The 22,796-nt window shown below is 42.6% G+C and overlaps 1 protein-coding gene across 2 annotated transcripts; it reads right to left on the reverse strand.

The window, feature by feature from the left end:
- Positions 1–107: 107 nt before the first annotated feature.
- On the reverse strand, positions 108–22,794 carry RABEPK (Rab9 effector protein with kelch motifs). Of its 2 annotated transcripts, none has more exons than XM_086325230.1 (8): positions 22,751–22,794; positions 21,516–21,574; positions 18,949–19,106; positions 9,935–10,087; positions 5,972–6,133; positions 2,727–2,876; positions 702–851; positions 108–422 (listed from the first exon to the last, which is right to left on the reverse strand). In XM_086325230.1, exons 2-8 carry the CDS (start codon positions 21,566–21,568, stop codon positions 130–132), a joined length of 1,119 nt encoding a protein of 372 aa, XP_086181356.1. In that variant the 5' UTR covers positions 21,569–21,574; positions 22,751–22,794; the 3' UTR covers positions 108–129. The 2 variants fall into 2 exon arrangements, with proteins under 2 accessions (XP_086181356.1, XP_086181357.1); XM_086325231.1 differs by having other exon boundaries at positions 22,484–22,794.
- Between the last annotated feature and the right edge of the window lie 2 nt (positions 22,795–22,796).

Genomic DNA, 22,796 nt, shown 5'->3' on the forward strand with positions numbered 1-22,796 from the left:
TACCACAGTAGGTAAGAGCCAAAGGGATACATACATAGTGCAGACAATTTTGGAGATATGAAAACAACTGTTTCACTGAACTTTTCTGCAAGTAATTGACATTTAAAAGCAGTAAAAACATGGGTTTTATTAATCAACTGCAGTCACAATACAATCGTCATAGATTTCCCCCTCTGTATTCATTCCACCGAACACAAAACAGAGCAGTGTGTCAGCCTGACTTTCCTCCCGTGAGTCACCACCTTGAGTCACTCCTTTCTCAGTGGAATCCCCTTTCTCAGCATCACGGTTTACAGTGGCAGAATTTGAATCTTCTTTCTCAGAAGTACCCGTCCCTGGCCACGGAATGATACACATGGAATGGTCCAACCGTCCAGTGGGTGGAGAATTCTCAAATTTAAGCAAGGTCCAATGCTGCTTTTCTATTTTGGGGGGAGAAAAAAAGTCTGTTAAAAATTTCCAAAAATGTTCAGTGATGTGCTATATCACCTGAGCCCTAAAAGAAACAGGAAAAGTCGGGGGCAGGGGGGTGGGGTACCCTAATGATACTCTTACAGCTTTGATGATGTCATTCCCTGAAAGTCTGGTTTTTATTCCTTCGGCCTTGGATGTGGAGTGGCCAAATTGAAAGACCGAAGCATTGTGATAGTTTCAAAGAAGGGTGATACTTGTTTAAAGACCCACAGTGAACATCTGCTCACCTATGTGATACTGGTACATTGTATTCAGGGCTCCTGTGGGAGTCATTCCTCCGAAGACATACAGGTGTTTCCCCACAGCCACAGCTGAGTGGGCAGCACAGCCTGTGGGAGCTGCCCCAGTGGGCCTTAGCTTCTGCCACTTCATGTCACCTGCCAAGAGATGGAAAGTGGGCAAAACCTGGCCTAGACAATGGTTTCAGACGGAACCTGTCAGACGTCTGCAGTTTGCAAACCAACCCCTGAACTTCACTCATAAAGAGTTCTCAAGATAATAGAGCAAGGTTTGGCGTGCACAAAAATTCCTTGGGGGAGCTTGAAATTCTGTCTGGATAGTCCAGAGAGGGACGGAGGGAGGGGGCTCAGTCATCTATAGTTGTTAACAAGCATCCCCAGGTGATTCTGATGTAGGTGGTCTTCAGAGCACACTGAGGAATGTGATCTAAGCTTTGGTGACCATCACCATTAACTCCGTAGGAGCCCAGGAGCAGGTAAGGGTGTGTGTGTGTGTGTGTGTGTGCACACACATGCATGTCTGAAACAGTAACAGTTACTTTGCAACTTTGTGAGTGCTGACTAGACACTTCAAAAATCTGGTTTACTTTATTCTCATAGCTGCATAAAATTGCTACTACTCACTTCTGCCTACTTTCTTTGTTCTTGAAGATGAAGAAACAGGATTAGAGAGGGGGAAGAAGTCCCACAGCTAGCAGGTGGCACAGCTGGAACCGCACTCAGGTCTGACTCCCAGATCTGTGTTCTCTACGCTGTAACGTGCTGCCTCAGCGCCTATTTCCTACCTATTTCTGCAGATAGTTGCAACTTTTCAGACAAGCATTTAAAGGAGGCAGGACCTCACCGGATTTTAGGTTTTAGAGAACAGCCTGGGTAGGAAAGGAGGAAAAATAGCTAGGAAATAGTTCCTCCTACAAGAGAAAAGGACTTTCTTTTTTTAAAATAAGCATTAAAACCCTGTTTGCCTGCCTGCAAGGAATGCTCCTGTGAAGATATTTTCCATCTGTCAGTTCAAGGCAGGGGTCCAGCAACTGGGTTGGAAGGGAGAATCACCGAGTCCAGCCAAATATCCTTGCCAGTGTCAGCCAGCCACCAATGTCACCAAATCAGAGAACCCACTGTTTGGCAAGGTAGCCTGATACTTGCACAGCAGTTCTCATGCCTTCTGCCCATGGTTCCAATTCCTGTAGTCTGGAGCACTGCAGATTATGTTCATTTGTTTTTCTGTCCACTTTTTTTTTTGGTTGCACCGTGTGGCAGGCAGGACCTTAGTTCTCCAGCAAGGGGTCATACCTCTGCCTCCTGCAGTGGAACCGTGAAGTCTTAACCACTGGACCACCAGGGAAGTCCCTGTCTGTCCACTCTTAACAGATATACACGCATCATCTGCGACCCGCCAGACATTGTACTCAATGATGGAAATACACTAAGGGAAAAAGAGACAAAGTCCCTGCCCTAAGGGACTTCAGAGTCTGGAAGAACGACCCCAAAAGTGTCCAGCCTCTCGGGACTTTTTTGAGGTCATTCAAACGCTTAAAGACAATACTCATGTTTATTCCTAACTTTCCTTTTCTCAGCATTTTTTAACAATTTAGCATGACAGTTCTGGTTGTCCACCTCCAGACACACTCTAAAAGTTATCCAGAGAATTAAAGGCTACAACTTGAAAGAAATCCAGTCCTTCGGGAAGCACAAAACACAATGAATTTTAATGAAAGAGAAGGGTTGTTGGAAGGATAAGAAAGAATTAATGGATAGGTCTTGGGTTGGCCAGAAAATTCATGATGAATTTTCTGTAAGATCTTACAGAAAAACTTGGACAGACTTTCTGGTCAACCCAATACATGGCAAACACTTAGGAAAGACTTGCTTTTATTATTATTATTATTCAGGTCACATTTGAGAGAATCTAGCAAAGAGTCTACTGGCTGGTTGAGAGCAAGGCTCTAGTCAAAGTATATTTTATTTAATTTTAAGCAGACAAGCAAGCCCCATGCCCCCTACCCTACTTACTGATATCAATGCAATGGAGATCATCATAGAAATTGTCCCCTGCCAAGCCACCATGGATGAAGAGCTTTGTCCCTGCTGCCACCATCACGTGACCATGTCGGGGGGATGGAGGTTTTCCATGTGTCTCTGGTTGTGACCAGGTCAGGGTGTCTGGAAAAATAAATCCCATGACATAAGGTGACAAAAGTATGAAGCAAAAATGTGAGGACTATACCTAAGCCTCACCTCCCAGCAAGTGGAGATGCGCTGAACAGAGAGCGGCCTGGGGGTCATTCACTGTGACTTGCCAGCCCAACCCAGGCCTCCCTCCATCCACAACCTTTACAGCCTCTGCTGATGTGTGTCCAGGACTAGAGAACTCACTACCTAATATGCCTACCCCTTCCACTGGGCATTAACGAACCACTTTGTGTTTTGAATTTAAAAAATACCTCCCTTAAGTTTCTTTAACCTTGAACTGCCCCAAAATTAAAAAGAGTGAGCTTCCTTCTTCTGGGACAGACCTTCAGAGTATTCTCTTTTTCAAAACACTATCCTTAATTGATTAGCTGGAAGAGTAGGGGAAAAAAATTTACTACTTTTAAAGTTAGCAGGGCCTCCTGAAGTGGTTGTATAGGATAATGATTAGAATATAGGATTTGGAGTTAAAACTGGGTTATTTCACTGAATAATTATATGGCCTTGCACGTGTTAATTTTCTAAGCTTCAGTTAGTGCAGCTATAAAATGAAGAGAAAGAGAGTACCCGGTAATACCTACCTCTCAGGGTTGAAGTGTGGATTAAATGAGATGATACATGTAAAGCACAGGCACAAAGAAAGGACTCAGTACGAGAGTTATTAATATGAGTATGATCCTAATAGAGCGGATGCATTCTACCTGTTGATAACCCTTCATATCTTCAAAATTGTACATGTATAGAATTGAGGAAAATCAATCACTTCAACATACCAGAAAAGTCTTAAAGGAGTGCTACAAAAATTACCTTAGACAAAAGCCTGACAAACAATTTATCTCTGAATTACCATTTACAACATGCCTGAAGGTTGTTCACAGAGCCCTCAGTGTTCCAAGAAATACAATTTGAAATAACCTGAGAAAGTTGATGCATATGCATACTTAAGTGGTAAGTATGTTTACCACAGTATTGTTTATATTAATAATAGGGGAGAACCAGAAATAGCCCCTAAGTCCATTAACAAGTGAATGAGTGAGTTATTGCTACAGTCATAATAGAATATTATGTGCTCATTAAAAACACTGAGAAGATTCATTTTGATATATGGCAAAACCAATACAATATTGTAAAGTTAAATAAAATAAAATAAATAAAAACACTGAGAAAACTTTGTGATTACTGGGGAAATGCTTAAGTGAAAAATACAAGACACAATAGCACATCTAGAATTATCTCTACTATTTTTAAAAAAAGGACCATAATTGCACTGAAATGTTAACAATTTTGAGGTTATAGAATTATATATATATACACACACACACACATATATGTAGGCATATATATATGTACATATATTTTTTCTCTCACAGTTTTATGTATTCAAAGCCAATATTTTTTTAAAACTGCTTTAAAAGAATCAGAGTCCATTTTTTCTGGAAAAATTCGTATTGTGACATGTATTAATTTTAATTTAAACTTTAAGTTTTCAATTTTGCTTATTGCCTTTTTTCAAAAAAGGTGTAAAAACACAGGAAAATTATTTTTGTTACATGATATTTGTAAAGCGTTATTCATAAATGCCCACTACTAAAAGAAAGAAATGTAAATAAACACTACTTAGACAAAAGATTGGCAAAAGGTCTTACAATATTAAATATATTAAATATTCATACCATTTTGACCCAGTGATTCCACTCCTCAGCATCTATTCCACATTAAATGTTGTGTGCTGTGCTAAGTCACTTCAGTCATATCTAATTCTTTGTGATCCTATGGACAGTAGCCTGCCAGGCTCCTCTGTCCATGAGATTCTTCAGGTGTGAATACTGGAGTGGATTACCATGCCCTCCTTTAGGGGATTCTCCTGACCCAGGGATTGAACCTGTATCTCTTGCATCTCCTGCATTGGCAGGCGTGTTCTCTACCATTAGCACCACCTGGGGAGCCCTAAACATTGTAACACATACATAAATTAATGTATATATTCACTGTAACACTGTCAGCAATCTATAGGAAAATGACTGAATGAATAAAGGATGCCCACAGAAAAATATGCTTTGCAAGGAAATTGTTGGCTTAGGAGAGATCCATGATGTGTGATTAAATGAAGAAATAATAATAATACAGTGAAAATTTATTAGGTGTTTCCTATGTGTCAGAATGGCTATACACTATTACATTATCTCATTTAATCTTTCCAATTCTTTGTGTTAGGCACTATTACTATCTCCATTTTGTAGCAAACTAAGGCCTAGAGAGATTAAGAAATTAGTCTAAAGTGATACAGAAAGTAGATGTCAGATCTGGTTCCAAGTCCACTTCCTGTGGCTTCAAAGTTTACGCTTTCAACTAAGATCTACCCTTGTATGCATGCGTGTTTAGTTGCTCAGTTCTGTTCGACTCTTTGCGACCCTACGGACTATAGCCCGCCAGGCTCCTCTGTCCATGGGATTCTCCAGGCAAGAACACTGGAGTGGACTGCCATTTCCTCCTCTAGGGAATCTTCCCAAACTAGGGACTGAACCCGAGTCTCCTGCACTGCAGGTGGATTCTTTACCACTGAGCCATCAGGGAAGCCCCTAAGATCTACCCTTAGACCCACAAAACTAAAAGTCAGAACAGTATTTATAATTAGTATTTTCATGTATGTGTTTTAAGTTTTCATATAATTTCAAAGTTCATAGAAAATTCATAGGTGTTCACATATACATGTGCATATGATTTATAAATGCACAGAAAAATCTGGAAGTTAGACTATTAGGAATAGCTAACAGTATTTACCTCTGTCTGGGCAGTGGGAAGGAAAGGCCTAAGGAGAAACGTTTTTCTCTTTTGCTTGATAAACTATACTGTCTACATTTTTTAAATTGATCAGTTATTCCTCTTTAAATGCAATTTTAGCTATGGGTAGAAGATACCAGCTAAGAGAAATACTGAAGAAGTCTAGAATTGAGACCCACAGCCAGGTTGTCATTTTCTAATCTGTTTCCTACATCAGGTAAGCTGCAGGCCAGGGCAGCCCTGACCAGGTAGGAGGTGGCCCCAGGGGTCTCCCACCCCATTCATACTTGCATCAAACACATGAAGCTGCACATCCTGCACGGGCTGGGCACCTCTCTCTCCGCCCCCAAAGACATACAGCTGGTCTCCAATGGCTGCCGATGACGTGTGGAAAGTTCTTGGGGATGGCGGTGGGCCGGTCACCTCTGGGGTAGTCCAAGTCCTGGTATCTGGTCCAGAGAGAAGGTAGGCATCTAAATCCCCAGGCTGAGGGCCTCAGACATTGAGGCTGGGTAGGGTCACTTGGCAAACCCCAATCCCCAAGAGGGACAGGGTAGGTCTAGGCAGGGATCTCCTGCCATCAAATTCAAGGAGGGGTAGGGGACAATACTCAGAATGTGTCCAGATAGACCCAAATTCTCACGAGTGAAAAGCCACAGGTATAATTAAGGAGGACAATTTGTTTTTGGAAGCATTAAACATCCTTTCTGCACCCTATTCCCCTTTGCTGACTATCCTGCCCTGTGCCCACCCAGAGGAGCCCAACATTGAGCAAACTCATTCCCACTGGATGCAAGAAAGCAGGATATGTTTCTCAGGATATGTGGCCATTAAAAAAAAGTGGACAATATCATTACAGTCTTAGTAGTAGTAGTAGTTGTAATAGTAGTAGTAGTAATTGTCCCCACTAAACACTATGTGCCAAATAAATATTTCTTCCCCCATTTACAGATAAGGAATTGAAGCAAAGATAGATTAAGTCACTCATTTAAGATGGCATGACCAGTAAATGGCTGAGCTGGAATTCAAATTCCATTTCAACATCAAGATCTATGTATATTCCACACTTCTGACTTGAGAATGAAGTTCTACAACCTGGGCGGGTGAACAGAAGCTCATTTTTTTTTCAAAAGGAAGCACACATTTTACAGAAACACAAGCGGTAACTGAGCACCTTCTGTGGGCAGAATCACTGCCCTGAGCACCCCACCATCTCCATCATCCTCGGGCAATCCTGGGAGCAGGTGGAAAGTATCCCCACTTGGCAGATGAAGGAACTGAAGCTCAGAAAGTTTAAATCCTTTCCCCCAGTCACAGTGTTGGTGAGTAGTAGGGCAGGGCTCTGAACACAGATCTGTCAAAACTCCTACAGTCATTCCACTACTTCTTTTCTTTCTTTCTTCCTTCCTTCCTTTCTGCCATGCTGCATGGCTTGTGGGATTTTAGTTCCCCAACCAGGGCTTAAACCCGAGCCCACGGCAGTGAAAACTCCAAGTCTTAACCACTGGACCATCAGGGAATTCCCAGGAATTATTTCTTGACTGGGAAATTCTGTGTCTCGTGTAAAGGTCTTCATTCAATATACAAAGTGGTGCATGAAGCATTTGTAGTATGTGTGGGACTCAAAACATGAACCTGGAGACCAAACAAGTCTCAGCCTATATCCAAAGGATAATGGGGACTTCCCTGACAGTCCAGTGATTAAGACTCTGGGCTTCCACTGCAGGTGTCTTGGGTTCGATCCCTGGTTGGTGAACGAATATCCCACAAACTTCATAGCCAAAAAAAACAAACAACAAAAACTAAAAGCTGAAATAACAAAGCATAATGTAATTGCCTCTATAGCTACAGATCTTGGGGAACTTTTAGATCTTAGGAGGAGTTAGAAAGCATACAACCTTCAGAATAAAAAACAAAACAAAACAGAGGAATTATGGTACTGTCATAAAATTGAGATTGTGTGGCTGCCAAGTCAAATGCTAGCACAAATAATCAGAAAGGAATCCTAAGACTGAGGAACTTGCCTTAGTAACACAAGAAATTAATGATGCACTTATATCATTCATATTTCTTGGTCATGGTGTCAAACTATACTTTCCAGGACAGGAAAGGATCTGGTGGAAAGTCACTTTCTTTGACAGAAGCTTTTCAAATTCTTACTGTATTTTATTTAAAATAGATGCCATCACTGAAAAATTGAGAGGCCAGGGCTCTGGAACTGATTTCCATCTGTCAAACCATAGCTACATCAACCACAACAATTACTGAATGTTAACTATGAGCCAGACGTGAGTTAATTCTTGCCAAACCTAACAAGACAGAAATTATTACTGTCCCAGAATGACAAAGAAGACGAACTGTCATACAAGTAAACCTATCGTTGACACAGGTAACCAGGCAAGAGCTGACTGTTACATGAAAAATGTCCAGGTTACTAGTAATGAACAAACTGCATATTTAAACAATTAGATACAATCGTTTGTGTTTTTTTACTTTTGCCCATCAAATTAGCAGTGCTTAAACATGATAAATTCAGTGCCAGTCAGGAGTGAAACAAGAACTATTAAACTCAATTGGAGAGAGGATAAGTTGAAAAAAAATCCTTCTAGAGATGGAGTCCCCTGGTAGCCTAGTGGTTAGGATTCTGGGCTTTCACTCTCTGGGACCGGATTCAATCCTGGGTCAGGGAATTGGGATTGCACAAACTGTGCAATGTGGCCAAAAAAGAAAATTAAAAAAAGTCTTCCTGGAGAACAATTTGATAGCATGTACTAAAAGCCTTAAAGTAACAAACAAACAAAAAAAAAGCAAAGTCCAGGGTTTTATCTAGTTCTTTTATTTCTGGGCATGAATTCTAAGGCAATAATTTGAAATACATTTTCAATGACTTCTGAACAAAGATATTCACTACTTTGTTATTTATAATGATAGAAATCTGAAGACAGCCTACATGTTAAAAAAAAAAAACAGAGGACTTATGGTATCATCATAAAATTGAGTGTTATACAGCCATTAAAAATGATTTTAGCAAAGCTTTGTTGATAGGGAATCATTTCTGTGCTAATTATGAAATTAAAAAGACACAACAGTGTAATGGTAAAATACAAAGATCTCAGGTTTACAAAAATGCAGAGAAAAGACAGAAAGGAAGTACACAGAACTGTTATTAATATTAATAGCCTTATATACAGGCTATAGCAATATAGCCTTATATTGATATTAATATATTGATATTAATAACCTTAATATCATAGGATTGTGGATGGCTTTTGTCCACTTATTTACACTTTTTAGACATTTTTCAATGCATATTGAAAAATTTACAAAGAGCAAAACAACAAAAAAGTGTTTCTAACTGACAGAAAGTCAGGTCCACCCCCATGGGTGGCTCAGCAACATCCTTGCAGCAGTGATGTCCCCAAACTGCTTCCTCTGTGACAAAACTGCCAGTGAGACGAGTCAGGAACTTTGTACTTTTTGGCTAAAAGAAACATACTAAGAGGATCTCGAGCAGGGTTTCTAAACTTTGGCACTATTGACATTCTAGACCAGACAATTCTTTATTGTGAGAGGCTGCCCTATGCATTATAGCAGGGGTCCTCAGCCTCCAGGGTCTAATGCCTGATGATCTGAGGTGGAGCCGATGTAATAATAATAGAAATAAAGTGACAATAAATGTAATAAGTTTGAATCATCCCCAAACCATGACCCCACCCCGCTCCCACCCCTGTCCATGGAAAATTTGTCTTCCACAAAACCAGTCCCTGGTGCCAAAAAGGTTGGGGACCACTGCATTACAGGATGTATGGTAGCATCTCTGGCCTCCACACATTAGATGCCCTGCCCCAAGGTGCAACATGCCAATTATCTCCTGGCGGGCACAATCACCCCCATTTGAGACCTCTGATAGAGTGACTCGGATTCGAGCCTGCTCACGGCTCTGATTCCCCGATGACTTTAGGAAAGTCACCCCCCGTCGCTAGACCAGGTTGCCCACTTGGCATAACTGTTTTCTGAAGTCTCTTTCAGCTTTGACTTTTCAGAAGTTGATACTTTGTGGAACTTAGGAGGAAAACAAAATATCATTTATGATTTTCAGATTCTATTCGAAGTGGAAATGTCTCTTTTTCTATGAGGTTAGCAAAGGTTAAATGGATCAGTCAGTAAAATCCAAATGGGACTTTGGTACAGGAATGGAAATTGGATTTACTTATTCATTTTTGTAAATAAAATAACCATCAGCTACTTACCAGGATTCAGAACTTGCAGGCAGTTTCGATTTCCTGACTGGTCGGCCCCTCCAAACACCCAGATGCTGTGAGGTGTGCAGGAGGGAATGAAGCTGGTGTGCTCGTACCGGGGCAGGAGGCCCTCTGAGGTGGCTAAATCCCACTGGTGTGTTCCTAGAAAACATTTCACCCAGTTCCTAGATTGGGGCTGCCAGTGGTTTATAGTGGCTGACAAACTTGGGGGAGGGTGAAAAAGGAAAAAGGGGTTAAAAGTGTAAGTGAACAACCAGCAGATCACTTAAAGGGAATGTGGTCAACCTCCAGAACATTTTACATCAGACACTTTGGGGGCTGTCGGCCTGTCCATAAACCGTATTCTATGGGGTCAAGCTGGTTTTAGAAAAGGCAGAGGAACCAGAGACCAAATTGACAACATCCGCTGGATCATAGAAAAAGCAAGAGAGTTCCAGAAAAACATCTATTTCTGCTTTATTGACTATGCCAAAGCCTTTGACTGTGTGGATCACAATAAACTGTGGAAAATTCTGAAAGAGATGGGAATACCAGACCACCTGACCTGCCTCTTGAGGAATCTGTATGCAGGTCAGGAAGCAACAGTTAGAACTGGACATGGAACAACAGACTGGTTCCAGATAGGAAAAGGAGTACTTCAAGGCTGTATATTGTCACCCTGTTTATTTAACTTATATGCAGAGTACATCATGAGAAATGCTGGACTAGAAGAAACACAAGCTGGAATCAAGATTGCCGGGAGAAATATCAATAACCTCAGATATGCAGATGACACCACCATTATGGCAGAAAGTGAAGAGGAACTCAAAAGCCTCTTGATGAAAGTGAAAGTGGAGAGTGAAAAAGTTGGCTTAAAGCTCCACATTCAGAAAACGAAGATCATGGCATCCAGTCCCACCACTTCATGGGAAATAGATGGGGAAACAGTGGAAACAGTGTCAGACTTTATTTTCTGGGGCTCCAAAATCACTACAGATGGTGACTGTAGCCATGAAATTAAAAGACGCTTACTCCTTGGAAGGAAAGTTATGACCAACCTAGATAGCATATTCAAAAGCAGAGACATTACTTTGCCAACAAAGGTCCGTCTAGTCAAGGCTATGGTTTTTCCTGTGGTCATGTATGGATGTGAGAGTTGGACTGTGAAGAAGGCTGAGCGCCGAAGAATTGATGCTTTTGAACTGTGGTGTTGGAGAAGACTCTTGAGAGTCCCTTGGACTGCAAGGAGATCCAACCAGTCCATTCTGAAGGAGATCAGCCCTGGGATTTCTTTGGAAGGAATGATGCTAAAGCTGAAACTCCAGTACTTTGGCCACTTCATGCGAAGAGTTGACTCATTGGAAAAGACTGATGCTGGGAGGGATTGGGGGCAGGAGGAGAAGGGGACGACAGAGGATGAGATGGCTGGATGGCATCACTGACTCGATGGACGTGAGTCTAAGTGAACTCCGGGAGTTGGTGATGGACAGGGAGGCCTGGCGTGCTGCGATTCATGGGGTCGCAAAGAGTCAGACATGACTGAGCGACTGATCTGATCTGATCTGATCTGATGGGACCTGCCCCATCTCCCCATCCCAGAGATAGATCCCAGGAGACTGGGTTATACTACACCTTGACTTCCTAGCTTTAGCTGACAGGGCCAAAGGTAGTCATCAGACCCAAGACGAGCCCATCAGAGCCTCTCCCCCAAGAATTTGGAATTCAAATAGATTTCTGGGTTTGGGCGCCCATCTTCTACCATATGTGGAGAAGCAGAGAAAGCCACGGTGTGGAGAAGAGAAGAATGAAACATCTACATAAAGGAGCAGATCCCCCTAGAGACTCCTCTGGTGTCCAATGACTGGGACTCTGAGCTCCCAAAGCAGGAGGCTGGGTTCGATCCCTGGTTGGGGAACTAGATCCCACATGCCACAGCCAAGAGTTTGCATGCCTCAACTAAGACCTGGTTCGGTCAAACTGAAAAAACAAACAAACAAACATATTTCCCCCATCTCCCTGCAGAATAAGGGAGAAAATAGGCAGTTTTTGTCAGCTTTCTAAGTCCCGCCTCCACTCTTTCCAGAGGCTAGGCCAAATTCCCTGCCCATGGATTCTCTCTCTAGGTTTTTTAATTTTTTTTGGTTGGTGAAGACAGTTTCTATTACCTCTAGGTAAAGGACTTCTGGCTAAAACAATTCCACAGACTATTAATACCTGACTTCTTAGTGATTTTAATTAGTAAACCACTCACATAGGGCCTTCACAGGCATTGTCTTGTTAGATCATTACAAGTGCCAAGTGCAGCGAGTTATTACGGGACACTGAACCCCAGATGGTTTAGGTGGTTTAGCCAGAGTCACAAAAGTAGTAACAAGTCGCAACAGAATTATAACTGTACTAGATGGTAAACTTCTTGAGAGATGAAAGAGATTTAATTTACCTTTGAAATCCTAGTACAGTGTGTAGAAATTCAAATGCCTACAGAGAATTGGAGGAAATTGTGGAGAATGGGAACCCGGCAGGTCAGTTGCAAAAAATTGTCACCATGCAGACATCCAGGCCTACTGATGTCAGATCTTCCAAGACTACAACAGAGGCCAAACAACTTCAAGTTTTACAAGTAGACTCCTGAACATGTGGTTGATACACAACTAAGATCAAAACAATAACACCCATGTTACAGGAACCTAATAAAACACGTTAACAACACATTTTTGAACTGTGGTTCTGAAGAAGACTCTTGAGAGTCCCTTGGAAAGCAAGGAGATCAAACCAGTCAATCCTAAAGGAAATCAACCCTGAATATTCATTGGAAGGACTGATGCTGAAGCTGAAGCTCCAGTACTTTGGCCCCCTGAAACAAAGAGCTGACTCACTGGAAAAGACTCTGATGCTGGGAAAGACAGAGGGCAGGAAGAGAAGGAGGCGACAGAGGATGAGATGGTTGGACGGCATCATCAACTCAACAGACATGAGACTGAGCAAACTCTGGGAGATAGAGAAGGACAGGGAAGCCTGGTGTGCTACAGTCCATGGGGTCACAAAGAGTCAGACACAACTTAGCAACTGAACAACACCACACCAGTTTTCTTTTGCCATTATGTAGTACACAGTAGTCACTTGTTAGTTCATTCATTCATCCAAATACTTATAAAGCACCTACTCTGTGCCGGGTGCTATGATAATGGCTGGGGATGCAATGAGAGGTAGTATAACGATGTTGAGAGTTCTCTGATAGCCTAGAGGTTAGGATGTGATGCTTTCACTGCCGTGAGCCAGGCTCAATAAGCTGCATGGCAGGGCAAAAAAAAGAAAAAAATACATATTTATAACCATGTTCCCTGTTTCCAAGGAGCTTATACTTTGGTAGGGAAGATAAACAAGGAAACAATCCCATGTGAACAGGGTTGTGAAGAGGGATAAAGATCAGAAAGTACAGGATGCTATGGAAACACAGAGAGTGATTGTGTCATTGTCATTTATGTTAGGAAATATATATTTGACCTTCATCTGTTCTAGGCAAAGAGCTCTGAAAACCTTTGTGATGACCTAAGTAATAAGACTGGTAAGTGTCTTTTGTTATTGATGACAAACCCCCTGTTAACCACACCTGAGTTTATGGGGGTTTTTTGGCCACACCATGAGGCATGTGGAATCTTATTTCTCGTACCAGAGATCCAACCCACTCCTGCTACACTGGAAGTACAAAGTCTTAACCACTGGATCACCAGGGAAGTCCCTGAGTTTATGTTAATAAGGTGACTTTTGGAAAGCCCCTAAAGATGGGGGCTGGTTGCCAGGGGAAGAAAGCGTGAGACTACAAGGTTAGAACTTTCAGCCACAGACAACCCCACCCCCAGCTCTGGGGAGAGGAGACGGATGGAGGTTGATAATCACCAACGGCCTTAATGTAATCAATTACTCCTCCAGAAAAAAGGCAGGGTTCAGAGTTTCCGGGTTGGTGAATACATGGAAGTGTTGCAAAGGTAGGGCACCTGGACGGGGCACAGGAGTGCCTTTCCCCACATACTTTGCTCTAAGCATCTCTTCTGTTTGGCTGTTTTCCTGAGCTTGGTGGCCTCTTGAGGAAATTAACCAGAAATTAATGGAAGCTGAGGAGGGTGTCTATGTACTTCTATGCGGACTACATCATGAAAAACGCTGGGCTGGAAGAAGCACAAGCTGGAATCAAGATTTCTGGGAGAAATATCAATAACCTCAGATATGCAGATGACACCACCATTATGGCAGAAAGTGAAGAGGAACTAAAAAGTCTCTTGATGAAGGTGAAAGAGGAGAGTGAAAAAGTTGGCTTAAAACTCAACATTCAGAAAACGAAGACCATGGCATCTGGTCCCATCACTTCATGGGAAATAGATGGGGAAACAGTGGAAACAGTGTCAGACTTTATTTTTGGGAGGTCCCAAATCACTGCAGATGGTGACTGTAGCCATGAAATTAAAAGACGCTTACTCCTTGGAAGAAAAGTTATGACCAACCTAGATAACATATTCAAAAGCAGAGACATTACTTTGCCAACAAAGGTCCGTCTAGTCAAGGCTATGGTTTTTCCTGTGGTCATGTATGGATGTGAGAGTTGGACTGTGAAGAAGGCTGAGTGCCGAAGAATTGATGCCTTTTTTTTTTTTTTTTGAATTGATGCTTTTGAACTGTGGTGTTGGGGAAGACTCTTGAGAGTCCCTTGGACTGCAAGGAGATCCAACCAATCCATTCTGAAGGAGATCAGCCCTGGGGTTTCTTTGGAAGGAAAGATGCTAAATCTGAAACTCCAGTACTTTGGCCACCTCATGCAAAGAGCTGACTCACTGGAAAAGACTCTGATGCTGGGAAGGATTGGGGGCAGGAGGAGAAGGAGACAACAGAGGATGAGACGGCTGGATGGCATCACTGACTCGATGGACGTGAGTCTGAGTGAACTCCGGGAGTTGGTGATGGACAGGGAGGCCTGGTGTGCTGCAATTCATGGGGTCGCAAAGAGTCAGACACGACTGAGCGACTGAACTGAACAGAGGAGGGTGTCAGGGGACCCTCCCATTTAAAGGGGTTGGTCAGAACTGCCTGTGGCCTTGTGATTGGCATCTGAAAGGGAGCAGGGAGAATCTTGTGGGTCTGAGCCCTTCACCTGTGGGCTTGGAGTCTAACCCCAGATAGAACTGAGCTGAGTTGTAGGACATCCAGCTGGTGTTGCAGAATTATCTGCTGTGGGGAAAAAATCCCCACATATTTGTCAGTCAGAAGGCAAGTACTGAAGGTGTGTCAGGAGGTGGCACAGGAATAGAGACGAAAAACAGAAGAGTTGCCCCTTTTCAGTGGCAGTACCTAAACTAGTCCAGATATACCAGGGCAAGCTTCCTAATGAAGTGACTTTTCTTTCATTCATTTTTGTTTATTTATGTACTTTGGCCGTTCCACGCTGGCATGTGGGATCTTAGTTCTCTGACCAGGGATCAAATGCGTGCTCCCTGCATTAAGAGAGCAGAGTCTCAACCACCAGGGAAGTCCCTGGAAGTGACATTTAACCTGGGGTCGGAAAGATGGAAAGCAGTCAGATGACAAGGAAAAGTGTCCCAAGCAGATGGAACAATATATGCAAAGGCTTGGAGACCAACAGAGTTCAAGAAACCAAAGGATATTCAGTGGAGCAAATGCGGTTTCGGAGAGCCAGGAGATGAAGCTGGGGAAGGCCTGAAACTGAGGAGTGACATAATCAGACTTATATTTTATCAAATACTCACCTGAGTACTGGAAATGCACTGCACAGGGGGTAAGTTTGGAAGCAGGCAGATCCGTAAGAAGGTTGTTTTAAGAGTGTAGCTGGGAGACACTGAGGCTTGGACCACAGTAGTAGCCATGCAAATGGAAAGACATGGATGAAAATAGAGATGTTTAGGATTTGGTGATGTGGATGTAAGAGGTGAAGGAATCAGTGTCTCCTAGAGAAACATCTGATAAATGAGTGGCTGGCTGTCCAGGGCTTCAAATGGACTCTTTGCCCCAAATCAAGGGCGGCTTAGTTTGGTGGATATATTCCTGGAGTCTGTTGAGTTTTTAGGGACTTTTCAGTGATGTTCAGTGAACTAAAATGGACTAGAATGGGTGAATTCAATTCAGATGACCATTATATCTACTACTGTGGGCAAGAATCCCTTAAAAGCAATGGAGTAGCCCTCATAGTCAACAAAAGAGTCCAAAATGCAGTACTTGGATATAATGTCAAAAACAACACAATCATCTCTGTTCATTTTCAAGGCAAACCTATTCAATATCACAGTAATCCAAGTCTATGCCCCAACCAGTAACGCTAAAGAAGCTGAAGCTGAATGATTTTATGAAGATCTACAAGACCTTCTAGAACTAACACCCCAAAACTATGTTCTTTTCATTATAGGGGACTGGAATGCAAAAGTAGGAAGTCAAGAGATACGTGGAGTAACAGGTAAACTTGGCCTTGGAATACAAATGAAGCAGGGCAAAGACTAACAGAGTTCTGCCAAGAGAACGCACTGGTGATAGCAAACACTCACTTCCAACAACACAAGAGAAGACTCTACACATGGACATCACCAGATGGTCAACACCGAAATCAGATTGATTATATTCTTTGCAGTCAAAGATGGAGAAGCTCTCTACAGTCAGCAAAAACAAGACAGGGAGCTGACTGTGGCTCAGATCATGAACTCCTTATTGCCAAATTCAGACTTAAATTGAAGAAAGTAGGGAAAAGCACTAAACCATTCAGGTATGACCTAAATCAAATCCCTTATGATTACACAGTGGAAGTGACAAATAGATTTAAGGGATTAGATCTGATAGACAGAGTGCCTGAAGAACTGTGGACAGGGGTTCATGACATTGTATAGGAGGTAGTGATCAAGACCATCCCCAAGAAAAAGAAATGCAAAAAGGTAAAATGGTTGTCTGAGGAGGCCTTACAAATAGCTGAGAAAAGAAGAGAAGCTAAAGGCAAAGGAGAAAAGGAAAGATATACCCATCTGAATGCAGAGTTCCAAAGAATAGTGATTAGAGATAAGAAAGCTTTCCTCAGCTATCAGTGCAAAGAAATAGAGGAAAACAATGGAATGGGAAAGACTAGAGATCTTTTCAAGAAAATTAGAGATACCAAGGAAACATTTCATGTAAAGATGGGCACAATAAAGGACAGAAATGGTATGGACCTAACAGAAGCAGAAGATATTAAGAAGAGGTGGCAACAATATACAGAAGAACTATACAAAAAAGATCTTCATGACCCAAATAACCATGATGGTGTGATCACTCATCTAGAGCCAGACATCCTGGAATGTGACGTCAAGTGGGTCTTAGGAAGCAACGCTATGAACAAAGCTAGTGGAAGTGATAGAATTCCAGTTGAGCTATTTCAAATCCTAAAAGATGATGCTGTGAAAGTGCTGCACTCAACGTGCCAGCAAATTTGGAAAACTCAGCAGTGGCCACAGGACTGGAAAAGGTTAGTTTTCGTTCCAATTCCAAAAAAAGGCAATGTCAAAGAATGTTAAAACTGCTGCACAATTGCAGTCATCTCATATGCTAGTAAAGTAATGCTCAAAATTCTCCAAGCCAGGCTTCAACAGTACGTGAACCCTGAACTTCCAGATGTTCAAGCTAGATTTCAGAAAAGGCAGAAGAACCAGAGATCAAATTGCCAGCATCCACTGGATCATGGAAAAAGCAAGAGAGTTCCAGAAAAACATCTACTTCAGCTTTATTGACTATGCCAAAGCCTTTGACTGTGTGGATCACAGCAAATGTGGAATATTCTGAAAGAGATAGGAATACCAGGCCACCTGACCTGCCTCTTGAGAAATCTGTATGCAGGTCATGAAGGGACAGGTAGAACTGGACATGGAATAACAGACTGGTCTCAAATAGGGAAAGGAGTACGTCAAGGCTGTATACTGTCACACTGTTTATTTAACTTACATGCAGAGCATGTCATGCAAAATGCCAGGCTGGATGAAGCATGAGCTGGATTCAAGATTGCCTAGAGAAATATCAATAACCTCAGATATGCAGATGAAACCACCCTTATGGCAGAAAGCAAAGCAGAACTAAAGAGCCTCTTAATGAAAGTGAAAGAGGAGAGTCAAAAAGCTGGCTTAAAACTTAGCATTCAAAAAATGAAGATCATGGCATCTGGTCCCATCACTTCATGGCAAATAGATGGGGAAACAATGGAAACAGTGAGAGACTTTATTTTTGGGGGCTCCAAAATCACTGCAGATGGTGACTGCAGCCATGAAATTAAAAGATGCTTGCACCTTGGAAGAAAGCTATGACCAACCTAGGCAAGATACTAAAATGCAGAAACATTACTTTGCCAGCAAAGGTCCATCTAGTCAAAGCTATGATTTTTCCAGTAGTCATGTAGGGATGTCAGAGTTGGACTATAACGAAAGCTGAGCGCTGAAGAATTGATGCTTTTGAATTGTGGTGTTGGAGAAGACTCTTGAGAGTCCCTTGAACTTCAAGGAGATCAAACCAGTCAATCCTAAAGGAAATCAGTCCTGAATATTCATTGGAAGGACTGATGCTGAAGCTGAAGCTCAACTACTTTGGCTACCTGATGCAAAGAACTGACTCATTTGAAAAGACCCTGATGCTGGGAAAGATTGAAGATAGGAGGAGAAGGGGATGACAGAGAATGAGATGGTTGGATGGCATCACCAACTTGATAGACATGAGTTTGAGTAAGCTCCAGGAGCTCACACACAGTAATTTCCCACTGGTTACTTATTTTATATATGGTAGTGTACATGTTTGAACTAATAATCTTAGGAATGATCATGGCCAACAGCACAAAGCCCTGCTCTCTAGCCAAAGGGCACTTGCTCTGTAGCTTCTGGTCTTTTTTTTTTTAACCATGCCACATGGCAAGGTATCCTTGTTCCCCCACCAGGGATCAAATACATGTTCCCTACAGCGGAAACTTGGAGTCCCAACCACTGGACCGCCAGGGAAGTCCCCTCCACTGCTGGTCTTACCCAGATCTATGGTGTGCACATCTGAGAAGCTTCTGTTTGGATCTGCTCCCCCAACAATGAAGACCTTCCCTCTCTCGGCATCACCAACAGGGGGTAAATATGAGCAGCTGTGACCAACCCGTGCACAGGGGCTGTCTCCAACCAGGGTCAGGGTGTACCTGCCAAAGGGAGGATATATTCAGGAGGCCTGAGCAGAGAATAAATGCAGCAGTGTGTTCTTTGCACTCCTCATGGAACAGTCACCAGAGAGAAGGGTCTTATACACACAGACTTTTAAAATAATACCTAGCAAAGCAGCATTTTTCTGATTAACAACAGTACCGTCCCTTTGCACATAACCTTTGATTTTTTACTTCTGTCCCTACTTTCATCTCACATTAACCTCCTGAGGATGCCCTGGACTAGTTATTGTCCCCATGTGGTAGAGGCAGAAACTGATACACAGAAATGTTCAATGGTATGTCCTGGCACAAGATGATACTTATGAGCACGGCTTGCCCATTCAGACAGACTTAGTTCAAGTCCTAGTTCTCATGCTTTCTCCAGGTATGCCCCTTTAGAAGTCACTTTAGTTTCCTCATTTGTAAAATGAAGACAGCAATAATTATACCTGTGAAGAATGAGATGCACTCTTGTTACACAGCAGGGAACGACTTAGTAAATGATAGCCGGAGCTTTATGTATAATCACGTGAGAACCAACAGCACCAAAGCTCCCACCACTAGCCAGTAATGCTTCCCTCTGCCAAGTAATATTCTCCATCCTTCATTGAATTTTAAGAGCTTTTCCAGATTACTCATAAAGCTTGACCTGATGGAAGCCAAAGCTAGCTCTTTGAAAAATCAAATACAGGATCCATTCATTCCATTCTGTAAAGTTATTCTGAATGCAGACACTTCAACCTTTCTGGTTGGAAAAGAAAATTCTGTAGCTGTTTTTCTGGCATTTGGGACTCTTGGCTCTTCCCTCCTTCTCGCACCTTTCTCCTGGCCTGGCTTCCCCACTCTTTCCTTTTGGTTCTCTATCCACCTGTCTGGCTGCACTTTCTGTTTCCTTCTCTGACTCCTTTCCCTCCAGCTTTCTTCCAAACCCCCATGGATTCTTTGTCTTAGTCTAGGTTTGCTTATCTGATCAATTCTATATGTACTGATGGCTTCAATTACCACCTATCTACATGTTCATCAGTGATTTCAAAGTCTGTTTCTTTTCCAGATCTCTCTTTTGATGTCCAGATTCACGTATCACATTACTGCCCGAATGACTGCTAACCATGTACCATGCCTACCGCTAACTTTGCTACAACTCTGGTTTCACTCAACTTGTACAAAACCCCTTTGAGGACAGTACCGTTATCATCAGAGTTTTACAGCTACGGACCTGAGGCTTAGAAAGGTTAAATAACTTATTCAAGGGCACACAGCCCTCCAGCTACATGGTGAATAAGACAAAAGAAGTCCCTGCTTCATAGCCCTGCCAGACTAGTTGGGAAGAAAAACACTAAACAGGTAATTTCACAAATAACCACTTCATTTCAACTGTGCTATAAAGGATAACTGGATATACAGTATGAGAACATATCACAGGGGGTCCCTCCTCTGTAAGGAGAGTTGGGTGGGGACAAGAGTGGTCACAGAAGACTTCCTAAAGGAGCCCCATTTTAACTGAGATCTGAAGTATGAGTAGAAGTTATTAATAGCTGGGTAAAGAAAGGGACAAAAGATGGGGGGAAAGGGTGATCCAGGTAGAAGGACCAGCCTGTTCAGTTCCTCAGTGGGAGAGTGCAAACCACGTTAAAGGAAGAGAAAGAGAACAAAGGGTGAGCAGGGGGTCGTAAAGTTGGAAAAGTAGGTAGGGACAGATTATGCAGGGCCCAGCGGGTCATTTTATGGACTCTGGTTTCTATTCTAAGACCAACACAGAGGAACAAAAGGCTTTTAATCCAGAGAATACCATGATCAGATTTTTGATGGGTAGAGGGCAAAAGTGAACACAGAGAAGGCAGATCAAAGGCTCTCCTCCAAGGTCCTGCAGAAGCACTGCCTCCTCTCTACAGCCCTCTATGAGCCCTGCTTCAGCACTGATCGCTTTTCATCACCATCACCACGTTAGTCTGCAGCCGCCCCCACACTGAGACTATTCATTCACCTTTGTACCTTCAGCATCTACACCGTAACTGCCCGTCAGGCCAGTGTTAGTTGTTGAATGAAGGGTGAGTTGAACAAGCACTCAAGAAACAGTGAAGCCAGTTTAATCTAATTCCCTGAAAACCTTAAAAAATGAGTCACAGCTAGGGGGAAGACACAGTGCTGGAGCTGAGGATGCCAGATGGCCAGTGTCTTACTCGTCTTGGTAAATGGATTCTAATAAAATCAACATCTGCTCTGTGATAATTATTGCCCCACTACCTTTCCTCCGAAGACCTTCTCAGACAGTTTGAGTCTAATTACCAGAAACTGCAGACAGTTTTATCTCTACTGTTTTTCATAGATGATCAAATATGTTAGTAAACTACTTATAAATGAAACAAAAACTCATGTGTTTCTCTGTCTGAATCCTTCCTTACAGACCATGTTTCTTTCCTGGGCTTGTCTCCAGGCTCCAAGACTGGCAGCTGCTTCATGATGTCCTATGCATAAGACAGAAAGGCACTCTTTAGACATTGACGATTATCTTCTACCTAACACACAGAGATTACTTCCCATTTTAAAAAATTTCCTGTTGATATACCCATTTCTAGGGCCAGAACTGAAGCACTACCAACCTTTTGATAAAAACTTACATTTGGAAGGCAACAATAACACAATTTTCTTAATCCAATTAGAGAATTTTTTTTGCTTGAAGTTTTCTGTGTCTATGGTTTTCATGGGTAAATGGCATATATCAAAATAATTTTGGAGGTCATAAGGTATTTATATTTATCAAAACATAAAACACTTTAAAAAGCTGAGAAATACCAAACTCTAGGATAACTCTTGGCCCCAGAATGACATTCAAAGCCTTCTGGTCTCAACCTTTTCAGGAGTTCAACTCTAAATTTCTTGCTATATTGAGCTGTTCTTACTATATTTGTTCCTTTGAAATGTCTTTCATAACTTGCATCTTAGGCTGCTTCCCTTACCTGAAATGTCCCTTCCCTTCTGGTCAACTAGCAAAGTCCTAGTTAACCTCCAAAGTCCAGTTCAACTGTCCCATCCTTAGTGAAACCTTCCTTTATTTGTTCCTTTCCTCTTACATTCTCAAGTTATTCTCCATCCGAAGGTATCCATTAAGCTATCGTAATTGCAGGATCACCCTTAATGTAATTATCTATTTAAAAGTCTCTAGACTAGATTCTAGACTAAATTCCAAGGGAGCTGGGCCTCTCCGATGCATTCAGAGAACCAACTAGTGCCCGGTATAGAGCAGAAGTGAGGGATGAGTGAATGATGAAAGAAAATAGATAACATTTCCGGGACGTGAATGGATAAATCCAACCTTCAGCCTAAGCCACTAACTGCTGTTCCCAAAGCCCAAAGCTCAGTGGCATAAACTTCACCTGGCCCGGGACCTCCCGCAGCAGCCCCTGCCAGTCCCATCCCCCAGTCCCATCCCCGCGTGGCAGCGATAAGCGATAGGAGACAGGGTCAGGAGAGAACCGGCTGGTTCCTGTCCGTCAGTGTGGCTGGGCCGGAGCCTGAGGAGGTCTACCCGGCGTTTTCTACCCGGCCTAGCTCCATTCCCCTAAAAGATGCAGCCGCCCCCGCCCGGGATCGCCTCCAACCGGGGTCCCGGAGCACCCCGACTCAGCTCCAGACTGCATTACCTGCGACGGTTTAGGCCAGTCCTGGGCCGTGGCTCCGCCCCAGTGG

The sequence above is a fragment of the Bos grunniens genome, chromosome 11, assembly GCF_055505025.1.
Source record: "Bos grunniens cultivar Pamir isolate PY7600 chromosome 11, Bosgru_T2T1.0, whole genome shotgun sequence".
Classification (NCBI taxonomy): Eukaryota; Metazoa; Chordata; class Mammalia; order Artiodactyla; family Bovidae; genus Bos; species Bos grunniens.

Bases quoted from the DNA above. Each gene is read 5' to 3' on its own strand.
- RABEPK (XM_086325230.1), bottom strand. From the start codon at position 21,568: ATGAAGCAGCTGCCAGTCTTGGAGCCTGGAGACAAGCCCAGGAAAGAA. The intron at 10,088-18,948 runs GTAAGACCAGCA...AATGTTTTCTAG, and splicing joins TGTGCACACCATAGATCTGG to GAACACACCAGTGGGATTTA. The intron at 423-701 runs GTGAGCAGATGT...CCCCCAAAATAG, and splicing joins AATGTACCAGTATCACATAG to AAAAGCAGCATTGGACCTTG.